At 50.8% G+C, this 15,127-nt stretch overlaps 2 protein-coding genes across 3 annotated transcripts in view; one reads left to right on the top strand and one right to left on the bottom strand.

The window, feature by feature from the left end:
- The window catches only part of MTMR2 (myotubularin related protein 2), a 67,057-nt gene extending 55,229 nt beyond the window's left edge, over positions 1-11,828 (top strand). For both annotated transcript variants that reach the window (XM_008060138.1, XM_021713417.1), the window contains 5 exons: positions 2,165-2,371; positions 4,387-4,479; positions 8,060-8,173; positions 9,681-9,857; positions 10,452-11,828. In XM_008060138.1, the coding sequence (XP_008058329.1) occupies positions 2,165-2,371; positions 4,387-4,479; positions 8,060-8,173; positions 9,681-9,857; positions 10,452-10,613 (753 nt within the window). In that variant the 3' untranslated portion in view covers positions 10,614-11,828. The remainder of the gene's footprint in view (positions 1-2,164; positions 2,372-4,386; positions 4,480-8,059; positions 8,174-9,680; positions 9,858-10,451) is intronic.
- Positions 11,829-13,166: 1,338 nt separating this feature from the next.
- CEP57 (centrosomal protein 57) overlaps positions 13,167-15,127 on the bottom strand; it is a 28,548-nt gene continuing 26,587 nt past the window's right edge. Inside the window, exon 10 of the mRNA XM_021713418.1 lies at positions 13,167-14,963. Coding sequence (XP_021569093.1) covers positions 14,733-14,963 — 231 coding nt within the window. The 3' untranslated portion in view covers positions 13,167-14,732. The remainder of the gene's footprint in view (positions 14,964-15,127) is intronic.

Below are 15,127 nucleotides of genomic sequence, written 5' to 3'. Positions count from 1 at the left end.
GCCCCGCTGCCTTTCTCCAGCGTCTTCCCGGCTTCCCTTTCTCGCTCCGCGAAGGGCCACCGCGCTTCGTGTTGCTGTCGAGCGCCCTCCCGGGTTTGCCGCCGTTCGTGGAGACGGGATCAACCACGTTTCCGTTGTGTCCCCTCGGGGCTGGGGTGGCTCGGCCTGTGTGAGCAGGGAGCCACGAAATGCGCGTCACTTGATGTGCAGATTTAAAGTGATTCCGGTTAGAGGCACGAGGTGCCGGGGTTGAGCCGAGGACACCGTCTGAGTCCCCAGTCCTTTGGGGAACACGAGCGAATGCTAACTCACCTGACCTGCTAGTTTAGCGTTTGCAGCACAGAACTACTATTCCAGCTACTCTGTTCAGGTATGGCCTGGACTTCGGTGACATGACTCACCAAAACAGACTTAGTTACCACATGTACATTAGGGTTATGAAGTAGTGGGAAATAGGGTCTTCTGTGGTGAGGAGGGGGAGTCTGGTACGATAAAGGTCAGGCAGCACCGAAGGGAAATCCCAGCTGAACTAATGGGTGATCGTTACGGACTGTTCATACTGTTTTCTTCCGGAAGATCAGAAGCTTAAATAGAGCCAAGTATCGACTCCTTGGGAAGCACGTTCATGTGGCCTTTTACTCAGCGTAGGGTGTGCAGATGTGAGGCAGGGCTTGATTTGGAACCCACATGAATTGCTGTGTCTGCATCTCAAAGTTCCAGTCTTGCACCCGCAGGCCTACCGTGCTCTCCAAGGGCTGCTGTCACAGAACAGTTCACGAGCGGCGTGAGATGGACGGCTTGGCTGGACTCCTTTCTGCTCGCGTCCCCACCCGAGCCACAGGGCCCACCCCTCCCTCTCCCGGTCTCCGCTCGAACACCACCTCCTCCGAGCAGCCTGTGTCCGCCACGCCTAGAGAGCCGCAGTCCCACCCCCACCCCTCACCCTCCGCAAAGGGTTTTCCTTTATTCGCGCCTGATGTGCTAGGAGCTTTCTTGTTTGTGTCTGGTGGGCCTTGCCCAAGAGAACGTCAGCTGCGCCAAGCAGGTGCTGACCCTGTTCACCGCTGCGTCTCCTGCATGTGGAGGAGGCCTGCCACACAGAGGGGACTCTGCATGTGGCTTGCCTGAGTGGAGGGATGGGAGTGGTCTTTGGATGACTCCTCCTGGTCCACCTTAGCACAGCCTTTGGGTTTGTGATTCTTAGTCTGTAGCTGCGTCTGAATTACAGGGGGAGCGTGCTTCAGATGGCGAAGCAAGGGCTTGGGGAAGGGAAGAACCGGGCCCGGGCTCTCTGATGCACAGCCAAGACGGGGAGTGCTTCCTGGTGCCGCCTTTCCAGACTGTGCCCCGTCACCACCCAGGGAGGGGGTCACGAGGCCCGCAGGCCTGAGGAGCCTCCTCTCCGCCTCCTGTCTGTGTGTGACCATGCTGTCCTTTAAGCAGGATGTTGCGACATGTCCATCGTAAAGAAGGGGCCACAGTGTCCCTTGTCAAAGACATTAAACTGCTGACTGTCTAACTCGAGATCCATCTCAGAACAGGCAAGTTGTTTTGCAAAGAGTTTCTGCACATGGAAAAGAACAAGAGGAGTTATTGTAGATGCCTGTTAAAATGACACCTGAGTCTGAGGAGACCTCTTGGTGTGATGTCACAGAAGAGTAGCTTAAGGTTCTTGCTTGCTGACTCGGTGCTGTGTGACATGAAAGTCTTCCAGCAATAAACGTGATGCCATGGAATCTGGACAAGCTGATCTATTGGTCTTGCTTTCAGATGCTCACCTAACTTGGTTGAGCCAGCATGTCTTAAACGGCAGAAAGACAAGGCTTCAGTTGGCATAGCCTTTATTTGTATTGAAACAGATGATGGAATATTTGATGATTCTTAGCTCTGTAGGACTTAATTCTTCTAAAAGAAACCTTATACTATTGACTAGTGCTCAAAGGTACTTTCATTTGCTTGTGTCACTGTGAAAATTAATAGGAGTTCACATTTGTGAGGTCTTTCTAGTTTCAAAAGCAACGTGTATATGTCTTCTCCATTTATAAAAATTATTTTTAGGAAGGCATAAGTGTTTTTTCTCCCCATGTATTGAGGCAGCTGCCCTATCAAAACTGTATTGGTGAGTTTCGAAGGAGGGTGTGTTTAATCAAAAAGAGTTTTTCAGCTTATTCTTGCAGGGGCCCTCAGGATCGCAGACAAGGTGGAGTCAGGGAAGACGTCTGTGGTCGTGCACTGCAGTGACGGCTGGGATCGCACGGCGCAGCTGACCTCCCTGGCCATGCTCATGCTGGATGGCTACTATCGAACCGTCCGAGGCTTTGAAGTCCTCGTGGAGAAGGAGTGGTTAAGCTTTGGGCATCGATTCCAGCTGGTGAGTAAAGGGCCTTGGCTCTTGATGGACCCCGTGCGTCCCACGCAAGGCATGTGAAGCGATGCCCTCTTGTTATGCCATATGCATCTGCAGTCGGGCGTTTGTCTGGGGGTCGACCGTGTGGCACCTTTCTCCTTCATGCTGTCTGGTCAGAGTTGGGAAATCTGGCCACTGACTGTTCTGCAGCTCCCGCAAAACAGAAGTTGTGGGGTGTGTCCGGGGAGAGCTGTGATTAATAGTCACGTTATGACTCTAACATGACTCTGGTCTGGAACCGGGGCCTAGCCGCTGGGTGTCTGACCCGGCCTTTTCCGTGGACTCCACCGGGGAGCACCAGATGCCCTGGGTCTGGTCCGTGGGGTGTCCGCCTCCAGTGACAGTCAAGGTGAGCGGCAGCGGTTGCGGAACGCGGGGCACGTCTGGCTCCCCTCGGGCTTGTGGACCAGACAAGAGTGGCTCATCCAAGCCAGCCACACAGAGGAGCCCCGCTCACACGGGTCAGGGTCTGAAAAGTCAGCCTGCGACTAAGAAGGCAGGTCGGACGCAGGCCACAGCTGCTCTGCCACGCGCCCTGCGCTTCCGGGGAAGTTGGCCTCACGTCGGGCAGATTGCCGAGCTGCGCTGGGTGCCGGATGCGTGAGGCCCCCGGCGCGGTCGGCTCCGCCGCTCCCGCCTTCCGGAAGCGGGGGCTGCGGGCTGCGGGCCTTCCCGGGGCGCTTCCCAGGCGAGGGTCCGGCTCTTCAGGGTGCCCTTCCCGAGGCCTCCGCCGCCTCGGAAGGCCCACCTGGGGCCACCCTTCGGGCCCCCTCCCGCTGTGGAGCTTTTCTGTCCTCTCAGTAAATCTTGCTTTCCAAGAAAAAAGGAAGGGCCCGGCCCGCCGGAGACCTCTCCTCACAGTGACAGGGACGTCCATTCCCTTGTCCCCCCTCCCTCCTCGACGTGGCTTCCCGCCCCAGCCAGACGCCCGCCGGGGCCGCCTGCCCACGCCCGCCACGACGGGTCCTGCGGGCCCAGCGTCCCTCTTGGCTCCCTTCCCCTCCACTCTTTCCTGCCGTCTCTGGACCGTGCTCAGGCCCTCCCAAGGGTGGTGCCCAGATGGAACCACGGTTTCCCAAGTAGAGGAGTGGGGTCATGACGTCCCTTTGAAGAGATGCTACACTTTTTCCGTTGCTCCTTGTTATCCCTTGGTCGAGCATTCACGTGGCTTTCTTCTGTGCTTCTGCTCCACGCCGAGTCTGGAGTCAGCTTGGGTTGGCAGCCTCGTGGGCTTGGGCTTCCCACGTGCGTCCACATCTGGCGGTTGTGGTTGTGGACTTTGGAGCGAGGCTGGGACTGCTTTCCCAGGAAGGAGAAGCAGGGTCGCAGATGTCTGCGAACAAGGGCCGGGCGTGGTGAGAGGAGAGCCGGGAGTGGAGTGGAAGGTCGTGCTGGGGCTGCACGGTCAGCATCCTGCTTCCAGGTGAGGAGCAGGGAGAAGAAGAAAGAACTGAAGACTGGGCGGGTGACTGCATCATGGAGGGTGGATGCCACGCGTTTGTGAAAGGCTTGCTAGGACTGCGCTAGCCTGAGGCAGACACATCAGAGCCAGGATGCAGCGGGGTGCCCTCCACCCCTGTCCAGTTGACCACCACAGAAGAGCTCTGAAGCCAGGGTACGCGTGACCGTTATCACAGGGAAATTCAGTCTCCAGGACAGTGTCTGGGCTCTGAGGTCTGTCTTCCGTGACCCACCTCTTAGGATCTGGATTTCATTGATCAAACAACGTGGTAATTCCTACTATAAGCATGTCATGTCAGAAAACAGCTGGCGGTTTGTACATCACAGTGTTACAGAGATTTCTGCTTGGTAGGAATAATGGGTGATTTCTGTTTCCTCTGAAATGCTTTCAAAGACTTTTTGTAAAAAAACTTGCTGAAGATTTGTAGACTATTAACCAGCTATTTTAATCGGAAAATTATTTCCACTAAACAAATGTAAAATCCCACAAGACTCATATTTCACTCTCTTTGCTTCAGAGAGTTGGCCACGGAGATAAGAACCATGCCGATGCAGACAGATCACCTGTTTTTCTTCAGTTTATTGACTGTGTCTGGCAGATGACAAGACAGGTAACTTATCTGGGATATCTGTTCTTATCTCCTTTGAGCTGTCTGGTCAGAGTTGGGAAGCCTGATCACTGATTATCCTGTAGTTCCTGTAAAGTGCAAATTCTTGGGATGCGTCCAGGGGAGAGCTATTATTAATGGTCACGTTACGAATCAGGCTAAAGGTTATTATTGAGGGTGGTACTGAATACTCAACAGCTGGGTTCCATGAGTGTTTCAGTGATAATGGCCCTGACAGTGACTTCTGAGAGGCTTCTCCTTGGTTTTGAATGGCTTCAGCAGGCTCACCCAGGCGCTATTATTTTTTGAGTTGGAGTCTCGCTCTGTCACCCAGGCTGGAGGGCAGTGGTACACTCCTGGCCACCTGGGCTCCAGCGATCCTTCCGCCTCAGCCTTCCAAGTAGCTGCAGCTGCAGGAGTACGCTACTACGCCCAGCTAATTTCTTTTATTTATGGTAGAGACGAGGCCTCGCCAAGTTGCCCGGGCTGGAGTAGGACTTAATTCTAACTCAGTAAAAGTCATTTCAGAACCTAGCAGCTGGATGCAGCTCGTTGGTGGGTGTTAGTTCCTCTTCAAGGGTCCCTACTGGCCCACAGCTGACGAGGGGTTTGCGCTGCTTTTACTGAGATGCATCAGGAGTGTGAAGCAGGGCAAGGGCCGGCTGCTTCGCTTGGGCTTGGGTTTTATTTAGGAGCATATTTCTGCTGGAACGAAATACAAAATTAAAAGAAAAAGAAGGGTGCTGGGTTAAAGGAAGCATCATCCCGGATATAATTCTTTTTTTTTTTTTTTTTTTTTTGAGTTGGAGTCTCACTCCGTTGCCCAGACTGGAATGCAGTGGCCACTCCTGGTCACCTCAGCCTTGACCTGCTGGGCTCCGGCGATCCTTCCACCTCGGCCTCCCAAGTAGCTGGAACTACAGGCGCATGCCACCACGCCTGGCTCATTTTTTTTGATTTATTGTAGAGATGAGGTCTCGCCAAGTTGCCCAGGCGGGTCTCGAACCCGCGGGCTCAGGCAATCCACTCACCTCAGCCTCCCCATGTGAGGGATTGCAGGCTGAGCCGCCGAGCCCGGCTCTGGATATGATTCTAACATGGCGAGGCTGATGTCTTGACCCACAGTGAAAAGTGGACCCAGTTTCCTTTCATTTGTGAATTCGCCCCTTGGCGTGCTGGGTGGCAGGGAGGGGTGCTGTAGAGGGCCCAGTCCGCCCTCGCCAGTCAGTTCCTGTGAGCCTGCCTTAGGCTGTGTGTCGCCTACGGAAACCCCCCATCCCTCTGTGGACATTTGACCCAAGCCAATAGGACACTCCTTTGACACTTAGCATATCAGTTTTAAATAACCCTTGACGACTGGCAGAAAGCAAATATGCCATCAAAGGAGTCGGAGTGCTCCCTGAAGGCACGGCATCATTGACGGTTCTGTGCTGTGCTTTCCAAGGGCAATGCCTTGAAGGAGGCGACATGTCTGAATGTTGGCCAGTTTCTTACAAAGAAGGGCACTTAGGGTAAGTTTACAGGCTCACCGCCCTGCATGCGCCTGTCTCATCTGATCTCGGAAGCTAAGCAGGTCAGGCTTGGGTGGGAGTAGAGTACGTGACGCATTTCTTCCCTAGTAGTTTTGTTGACTTTGTTATGTGTTATATACCTAAAAACAGTTTAAGGCTGATTTTGAGCCCGTTACTAAATTAAGAGAAAACCAATTTAAATGCTTTTTGACAGAGCCTAAAATACTTTATAGTGATCTTTACTTCAGACGTCTAGTTAATGCTTTTCTGTGTGCTTTCTTTCTGAACATAAAGCACGCCAGCCAGAATGTTTATGAGCCGTCAGTGGCTTCATGAGTCGCGGAGCACTAGTGCAGAGACGTGAAAGCAGCGGGCTGGCCAGGACGGACCAGTCCCGTCACGGCAGACTCCATGTGCTCTGCCTCCCAGCCCCTCCCTCCCGGGCCAGGAAGACGCCTGGCAGGGCCCCGCCGATTTCAGACAAGCCTCCTCCTCTCCTCAGGCCTCATAGGCAAAAGCTGCAGTTAGTGTCCTGCTGCTCCAGCTTCGCTGTGAGGAGACGCCTGCCGAGTACGCGGTCTCCTCACGACTGAGCTAACAGCTTTGCCACCAGGATGGAGTCTCAGCGCCCTTAGGTCCTCAGGCTTCCCGTTCGGTTGAGGCCGCGTTGGTTAATTACCAGGCTGTGAAGACGCACGCAAACACAGGAGATGGCCTCCTTTGTGAAGGAATGGGAGGGATTTGGCAAAGCTCCTGAGAATGGATTGTCTTTCTGTTCTCACCTGCTTTAGTTTCACAGCCATAACAATTATTCAAGGCCTGTTATTGCCCTTGACTGAGAAATCTGCCATCTTATCCTGCCTAGAGCTTCCTAAAATTTAGAAGACTTCAAGGTGAAGTTGTTTTCGTTCCTGTTCCATTTATATGCAGTCTATACAATTTTTCTCCACTGTAAAGGTAGGGTACTCTCTAAGGAATAAAAACTTGAACTAGTTGGGTGCGGTGACTCACGCCTGTAATCCCAACACTCTGGGAGGCAGAGGTGAGAGGACTGCCTGAGCCCATGGCTTCGAGACCTTGACTACAATAAATCAAAAATTTAGCCAGGCATGGTGGCACATACCTGTGGTTCCAGCTACTTGGAACGCTAAGGCGGAAGGATTGCCTGGTCCCAGAAGGACAAGGCTGCGGTGGCCGTGAGCATGCTGCTGCACTCCTGCCTGGGCGATGGGAGTGAGACTCCAGTAAAAACAACAAAACTTGGAAGATGCATTTTCCTATTCTGCAGTCCAGCTAGTCATAGAATTTCTTTCACACAGAGCCCTGTAATTGGTACGATCTTGTATAGAGGCTAACACATAATTTTGAAATGTTACATGGACAGGATGGATTAAACTAAATAAGCTTTTTAACTTTCCGGAGTCTGTAATTCTTACTTTGACTAGTCCCCTAAAATTGTGTTGTTTGTGTAAAACAAAGACATCCCATCAAGCCCTGGGCCTAGGCCAGTTTCCCTTATAGAAAGACACTGCCAGAGTAGTGGTCACAAGGGCCTCGGCCTGAGGAGATGCTCCGTGCAGAGAGCAGTTGGGCGACTGAGTTATCTGCCTAGGGTGTTTATTTTTGTGTATGGCTTATGTTTTCTGGAGACGCTGTTGATACTTTTTGTGTCATTCCTGAAAACAAAACTTTGTTACAGATTTAAAGGGAAATCTTACTATGTTGTTTGTGGTCATTTTTTTGGGCAGAGAAAGACCAGCGTTGCCAGAATAGCCAAGTCAAAATTCAGCTGCCGGTTTAAGGTTAACAGGCACAGAGGATGCGGAGACATCATGGTCGGGCCTTTCAAACTCTTGCTGCACAAGGGCAGGAGATTCTGAGGGAGACTCACTTAGAACTAAGTGATAAAGCGACTTTTTCCCAGAAGACCCTAGTAATGCCCTGATGGGTTGGAATCGTACTGCTTTGAGTGTTTAACTTAACTTTAAATACTAACTCGAAGGGTCTGCCCACAACAGAGATGACCATGCTTGGACGGTCGTAATTTTGTGTTTGTGGCGTTCACTTCGCAGTTCCCCACCGCATTCGAATTCAACGAATACTTTCTCATCACCATTTTGGACCACCTGTACAGCTGTCTGTTTGGAACTTTCCTCTGCAACAGTGAACAACAGAGAGGAAAAGAGGTAGGCTGTGAGCCGGACCCTTGCCTCCACCACCCGCTCCCAGAGCGCTCTGTGTGGCAGGCGGCGGCTGGAGTCGTTCTCCTGGGTCCCATCCTGCCTCCCTTTGTCTCCCGCGCTGAAGCACACAGGCGTCCCTCCCTGCCTCTGGACCTGATCTGCTGTGACTTGTCAGTCCCAGACGGAAGGTGCCAGCAGCTCTGCTGAGCTCACGGGTCGGGGCATGGCGTCTGCCGAGGCTGCGAGTGGGTGGATGCCGGGGACGCCGGCACCAGCCTTTCTGTGCAGGATGGGGCTCCTTGAGGCAGGTGCCGAAAAGGAGCAGGTGTACATGTGAGTGAAGGGGCAGCTCCAGTCCCAAAGTATGTTCTCACGAGACATTTTCAGGTCGGTTTGGGGTTGTTTTCATTGTAAAGTAATACTGTGAAAAATCCGAACCCCGAGAAGGTATTAGTCAAGTCTCTCATTACCCCACTCCCTAGAGATCCAGTGTTGAGTGGGTTGGTCTTAAGGGACGGCGTAAGGATGCCATTTCAAGTTTTACGTGCCTTCTTTGTAACAGACGCCTGTCCCGCGTCAGCACCTTGAGCTTATGGCTCTGGTCTCCTCCGTCTCGGCTGTTCTTCTGCGAAATGTGGTCCAAGTTCCTGCACTCTGCTTCTGTATGAAGCCTAGTGGAGAGTGCTGGCCTGAGGCCTGCTGCAGTCCAGGTCTTGAGTCTGTCAACCCCTGTGGCCACTTGGGGAAGCCAGTGTCTGCTTCTGTAAAGTAGGGAAAGCAGGATTCCCTATTGTGAAGATAAGTAAACCATGCGAGACACCCCGAGAACTGCCGTGTATTAAGTGCTTGCTAGACCGCTCCACGAAGTAGGCGTGCGAATTTCATGCTGACGTCCTGTCCTCCGTGCCTAGCCTGCACTCCACGCCGGTGTAATGTTAGCTAATTAAGAACAGCACACCTTCATCTCTCGAGCGCTTTCTCTGTAGGATTCGCCATGTCTTGACTTAAGGTTTTTTTACTGCCGTAATTTGCAACATTCGCCCCTTCAGAGGGTGGCGTTTCAGTGGCTCTTGAGTGTGTCACGTCGTGCAGCCACCTCGGCCATTTTGGCTCAGAATGCCCATCACCCCAGGGGCCCGTCAGCAGCGCTCCCAGGTCCTTTCCCGTCAGCCCTGGCTGCCGTTGATCTTCCTTTTGATGCTGGGCAGACAGCTCTCCAAATGTGACTTTTCCGTGCGGCTGCTTCTCTTTAGTGTGTTTCTAAGGTCCACGCAGAGCTCCCTGTCACGTTCCTTCTTACGGCCGAGTCTCATTCTGGTGTGTGGAGGCGTTTTGCCCGTTCATTGGTTGGTGGACGATGGGTGTCTCGCTTTTCGGCGTGGCCTGCCAGGCTGCTTGGTCACTTTTGGAGGACACGTAGACCGTTGGCACGCTGGGCTTGGCATTGGCATCGCCAGACTTCCCACAGCTTGTGTGGCGGAGACGCTGCAGCCGCTGCTTCTTCCCACAGAATCTCCCCAGGAGGACGCTGTCCCTGTGGTCGTACGTCAACAGCCAGCCCGAGGACTTCACCAACCCGCTCTATGGGAGCTACACCCACCACGTCCTGTACCCGGTGGCCAGCATGCGCCACCTGGAGCTCTGGGTGGGCTACTACATAAGGTGGAACCCACGGATGAAGCCACAGGTGCGTGCTCCCCAGCGGCCTCGCGGTGCGGCCCCACACGCTTGTCCCCTGCAGACAACCGTCGGGACCCTCGGCGTGCATGTGCTTCCCGTTCTGCCCGCTGACGGTTCTGTGCCGAGAAAGCAGGCACCGCGGCGGGTGACAGGATGCCTGGTTCTTCTCCGGCCTCTGCCTGTGACTCTGGACAGCACGCTTCTGTGTTTTGCCTCTTCCCCCCCCCCCCCCGGGGACCCTCTAGGGGCCTTCTTTGACTAAGCGGAGACCTCGCTAGCTTCGCAGAGTTGGGCTTATTCTGGGCTGCTGTCCGTGCTCTGGACTCTCAGCGTTGCTCGAGACCGACGGTCTGCACCTGAAGGACGGGGAGGGGAGCCTCTGGGTGTTGTCTGTTGCCGTCTGCTGTATTTTCTTGAAAGCCCGTTTCCAGAGCATCCCCATGGCAGGCCACCGGGGACGGGGAGGTGGTGTCGGGGCCCCTCTTGTCTAATTTCCACTGCTCCCGCAGCTGAGCAAGCAGGCGCTGCGCCGTGCGGGCAAGGATCGGGCCGCGGTGTGGGCGGCCTTGCCCGGTGGAATCATTTAACGCTCTGCCCGTAGGAGCCTCTTCACAGCAGATACAAGGAGCTCCTGGCTAAGCGCGCAGAGCTTCAGAAGAAAGTGGAAGAGCTGCAGAGAGAGATCTCCAGCCGGTCAACCTCGTCTTCGGAGCGAGCCGGCTCCCCCGCACAATGCGTCAGCCCCCTCCAGACCGTCGTGTGAGGCCCTGGTCAGGGCAGCGCCACGCCACGCCACGCCACGCCACACGGCTGATGGGAAGTGCCCCGCGCTTAGAATGCATCTGCGGGGAGACAGTTGCTCTATTTATTTTAAGTCTCTCTGGGATGAACTTAGAACTGTAGCAGCGCAGGGGGCTGGAGTGAAATGACACCATAGGTAATTATGTAATCACACGATGAGGACACTAATCTTCTAAATACCCAGAGAGCGCCGAAACACGGCAACCCTGGGTTCACAGTGGGAACAAGTTTTTGTTATTAAAGGGAAAGTGCAGGCACATACCGTTGACGTAAACACAAACTGCATTAGAAACGTGCCTCTTGATGCAAGAGAGCTCACTGCACAGAGAACGCAGGCATCAGCCGACACTGACATCCCTGACATCGTGGACCTTGGGCCTCAGTGTCGACACAGGTCAGAGTCCTTTGATGCCTCCTTCTCCGCCGTAGGTTTTCCTTTTTTGGTAGTAATTGAGTGACCCGATCACTTTTCAACTTCCACATTCTTTGCACCATAAAAGGCAACGTCTTCAAGATACTATGGGGTAGCAGTAAGTGAAAATGATTGCTGTCGTTATTTACGTACTTACTAAAGACGTATTAGATGGCTTCTTAAAAATGATGCCTTACAGATGTGCTTGGGGAAGATGAAGGGGAGAGAGTAGTGGCTATCCAGGAGTTCAAAGAATTCCACACGTTTCAGATGAGCTTCCGTTTGCCTAATTGCCAGAAGCACCTTGGGGAGATGTTTTAAAAATTCATTTACCCTACTTTATTTTACCTAACTTTTTGGTGTGTCTGAATACACAGAAACTAATTGGCAAGGTTTTAAGCAAGATTTAAAATCCTGCTAGGACTGACATTTTTTCTGAAGTCTGTATAAATAGCTTATGGTAAGAAGTACTATGCTCAGATTTTACATTAAATACTTTTTCCTTTGGAAATTCTGTAATTCCACTGAATAGTTAAGTCTACCAAAGAACATGTTGCATGTAAAAAATGTATTACAATCTCATTGCCAGGAAAAGACATCTTGCTTCTTTGCTCGCCTGCTACAAGGAAGAGTTCGGTGCTGGTATAAACATTTGACTCTGATGTCTACTTTACTCGCTAAAAGAGCCATATGTAATGTACTGTAACAAACGAGCTTCTTGTCCCTGGGTCGTTTAATTAAAAGAAATTTCAACGGACTTTTAACTTTTGTCTAAAATTATTTGCCTTAAAGTTTTTGTTTTGTTTTGCAGAAATGATTAGGAATTTTTTGAGTCCACAACTAAATGGAAAAGTTAAGTTTGTACCCACACTTTCCCTCTAATACCCAAATCAAACAATCATTCATTAAAAGTACAGTATTTCTTCAGTTATAAATTTATCATATGGGTAATGAACCGTAGCCCTAGCTCTTGGTCTTGCAGTGAGGAAATGGAATCAAAATGATTGGTGTGACACTCGTAAGACGACTTTAACAGGGCATTCTGGTGGCCAGCAAGTCACTATTACAGCCAAGTTTTCAACGCCAAATATTTCACACATGTACTCTTCTTCATTCCACCATGCTCCTCCTTATTTTAAGCCTTTATTATCTTGATCTGATGCCACATTAAAATGCAGAGTGGATGAAAAGGGGTCAAGAACTGAAAGCTGCTGATCGTCTCTTGCATCCACTTCAAATTCCAGTCAAAAGCCAGGGAGGCCTCTGTGCAATGCGATGGCTTCTATCCAGAACCTTCCAGCAGCCTCGTGCCACCCTCGGCGGGATTTCCCAACATGGAGCGCGTGCATGAGCATTTGCGGTAAACCGCGGCGGAGCATAGAAGGGGACGAGAGCAGCGCGGCCCTTTCTGCCGTGTTCATCCACACGAAGTGCTGGCTGTCGGAGCTGGCCGCGTGCTGTGTGGCTCTGGATCACGTGGCCGTGCAGGAGCAGTTCCTTACAGATCAGGGAGGCTGAGCAGGCTGAAGCACCGGAGGCCCGGGCCTCGTCCCTGGTGGCCCCTCCGTGTCTGCAGCCTCATGCACCAGGGCTGCTCGGCCGCTCACAGCTGCCCCGGCTTCATCCCACCATGTAGCCTGGGCAACAGCTGTTCTCCCCCGTGACCAGTTCCTGCTCCTTAGCCGGGGCCACCAGTTCTTCCTCCAGGAAGTGACCCCTCTCTGCCACGCCCCATCTTCCTCTGTGCACACACAGCACGTGTCCATGGCTGTCACCACACTGAACTGAGATGAGCAGCTCAGATGTCTACCCTCATGCTGCAAAAACACCTTTCTCACTCAACGTGGTATCCATCCGTGTTGGCATCTTATACACAGAAGCCAGGCAGAACTGCAGTCCAGCTTGGCTTCAGTACAAGTGGATGGAGGACAACATATTCCTCCCTGTGAGCTCTCAAGAACACGGAGGCAGTATTTTGTTTCTAGTTCTGAGAGTCTCAAACGCTGGCCTGGTTATCTCAGTTTGGATCCTAGCCGGAGGATGGGGTCGGATTTAGGATCACTCAGTCACTTTTCTCCTATTTAAAACAAGGAGCCACTACAATTCAAATGATGATTACACAATTTAATGACCTGAAATTCAAACTAGGAGAGAACAAAAGTTTAACAGCCAAATGGTGGTTGAGACACAAACGTTCACCATGTCATGAGAGCGGTCATTCTCGTTTTCTTTCCATCTGTGGACTCTGTTGTGAATTCAGTCACGTTACAAACAGACTCATCAGAAAACTGCACACACAAACACAAGTTTACATACAATTTCAGGAGGTTCACAAATATCCCACAATCCATTCAAGGATCCTAACTTAAACACTAAATGCAGAAAGGATTGGCGAGCCCAGTGCCCAGGGAGCCACGACAACTCATGCTGGCTGGCTGGGCATAATCCCAGGACTCCCTCTCAGTCGATTCTAGGGGAGGCAAGAGGCAGTCCTTTCATGTGTGGTTCAGGTGTTCGTTAGCACGCTTGGTATCGTATGCCGTGAGGAAATTCAGTCAGGATGGGCTTAGCTTCTAGGTAAGCCTGGGAATAGCAAATATGTACTAGTGACTATGTTTTTCTCATAACCGATACATTAATATCCTATTTAGAAATGTATCTTTTGCATTTACAGCAACAGGTTGTTAAGGACAGTTTCAGTGTTTTCTTTAAAAAGGTGCTTTATTGACTTCAGTGGCAAACTTATAAAATGTGAGCATGTCTTGATCTGCTCAGAACTGTGATTTACATTACTAACAACCACATGTACGGTTCATACTGCATGCCGTCCATCAGTAGAAACAGACCCTCAAGGGCTTTTCTAAGTTTCAAGTTAAAAACCATGATGCCTTGACTGGAGAGCATGATTACCAACTGCATGGCATGACTAAGCTCTACATCTCCTTTCTCTTTCTTACTTTATTTCAAAATTTCATTTATTTCATTGACATTTGTTTATATTTAAAAAAAATGCTTTTATAATTTTTACAGGTGATTTGACTTAAAATGATTGCTTGGGTCTTTGAGTAATTTAACAGAAGATTAAAAAGTAATACAAACGCACTTAACATTGATCAGAGTTTGAAATGCCAAAAAGCAAAACAAAACAAAACATCCTCTTAAATATACGTATATATTTAAATACAGAAAACCTCCACTAATAGTAGAAACAAAGTATATTAATGGTTGCTCTGGAAAGGGGAAGTGAGTGATTGATGCCAGGGGGAGATTTAAAAGCACCTTCCAAGCAACTGCTGCCTAGGGAGAGCCTCAAATTTTGAAATTTTAAACCTAATTTTATTATATATAAAGAACTATTTTTAAAAATCACATCCCACAAGTAAAAAAATTGGTAATTTGTTTACAAAGTGCAATATATCAGTACAGCAAACTCATCTCAAAGAAACAGGTTATGTGTGGCTTCTCAGGCTTTGAAATTCCCCTGGTTTCCATTTAAATGGTTTAACATTTAGCCATGCTGTATACACAGCCTGTGTTCGAAGCTTGGACCCTTAACACCTGCTATTAATTAAGTGCAACAGAAGTGAGTATGAGACCTGGAAAGTCAATTGTCAATTGCGGACTGATGAGGTACAGATTGCTGGAGTAAGATTTATGACCTGGAACGTGTCAGTAATCCCAGCACACACTACCGCTTTGTAATGAAGTCTGTATGGTTTGCATGTCCTTCAGTAACTGGAGATTTCTCCTGCTTTTTTCTCCGGGTTTCAGTTTGGCAAAGTCTCTCTTACTTGCGGTCCGTGGGACCCCAGAAGAACGGCTGCTGCTGTTTCCCTCCTCGGCGAGAGTCTTTCTGGTGGCTTTTGGTCCCTTCTGCTTCTCTATCTTCTGCTTCTCCAGCTACCCAGATCACCAAGGCAGGGAAAAAGGAGAGCTTAATGAAAACATTCTCTTCTGACCATTAGTCTTTCACGTATAACTCTCACACTAACTGAAACGCTGAGCCATTCTAGGGTTTTTTGAAGGCCTTCACGTATCGACTGCACTAGTCATTTAGCACTCAG

This window comes from Carlito syrichta, unplaced genomic scaffold (assembly GCF_000164805.1).
Source record: "Carlito syrichta isolate Samal-C Ts95f unplaced genomic scaffold, Tarsius_syrichta-2.0.1 Scaffold304533, whole genome shotgun sequence".
In the NCBI taxonomy this organism is placed as follows: domain Eukaryota; kingdom Metazoa; phylum Chordata; class Mammalia; order Primates; family Tarsiidae; genus Carlito; species Carlito syrichta.
Note: the sequence above shows the minus strand (reverse complement) of the source record. Positions and strands in the feature narration are given on the sequence as shown.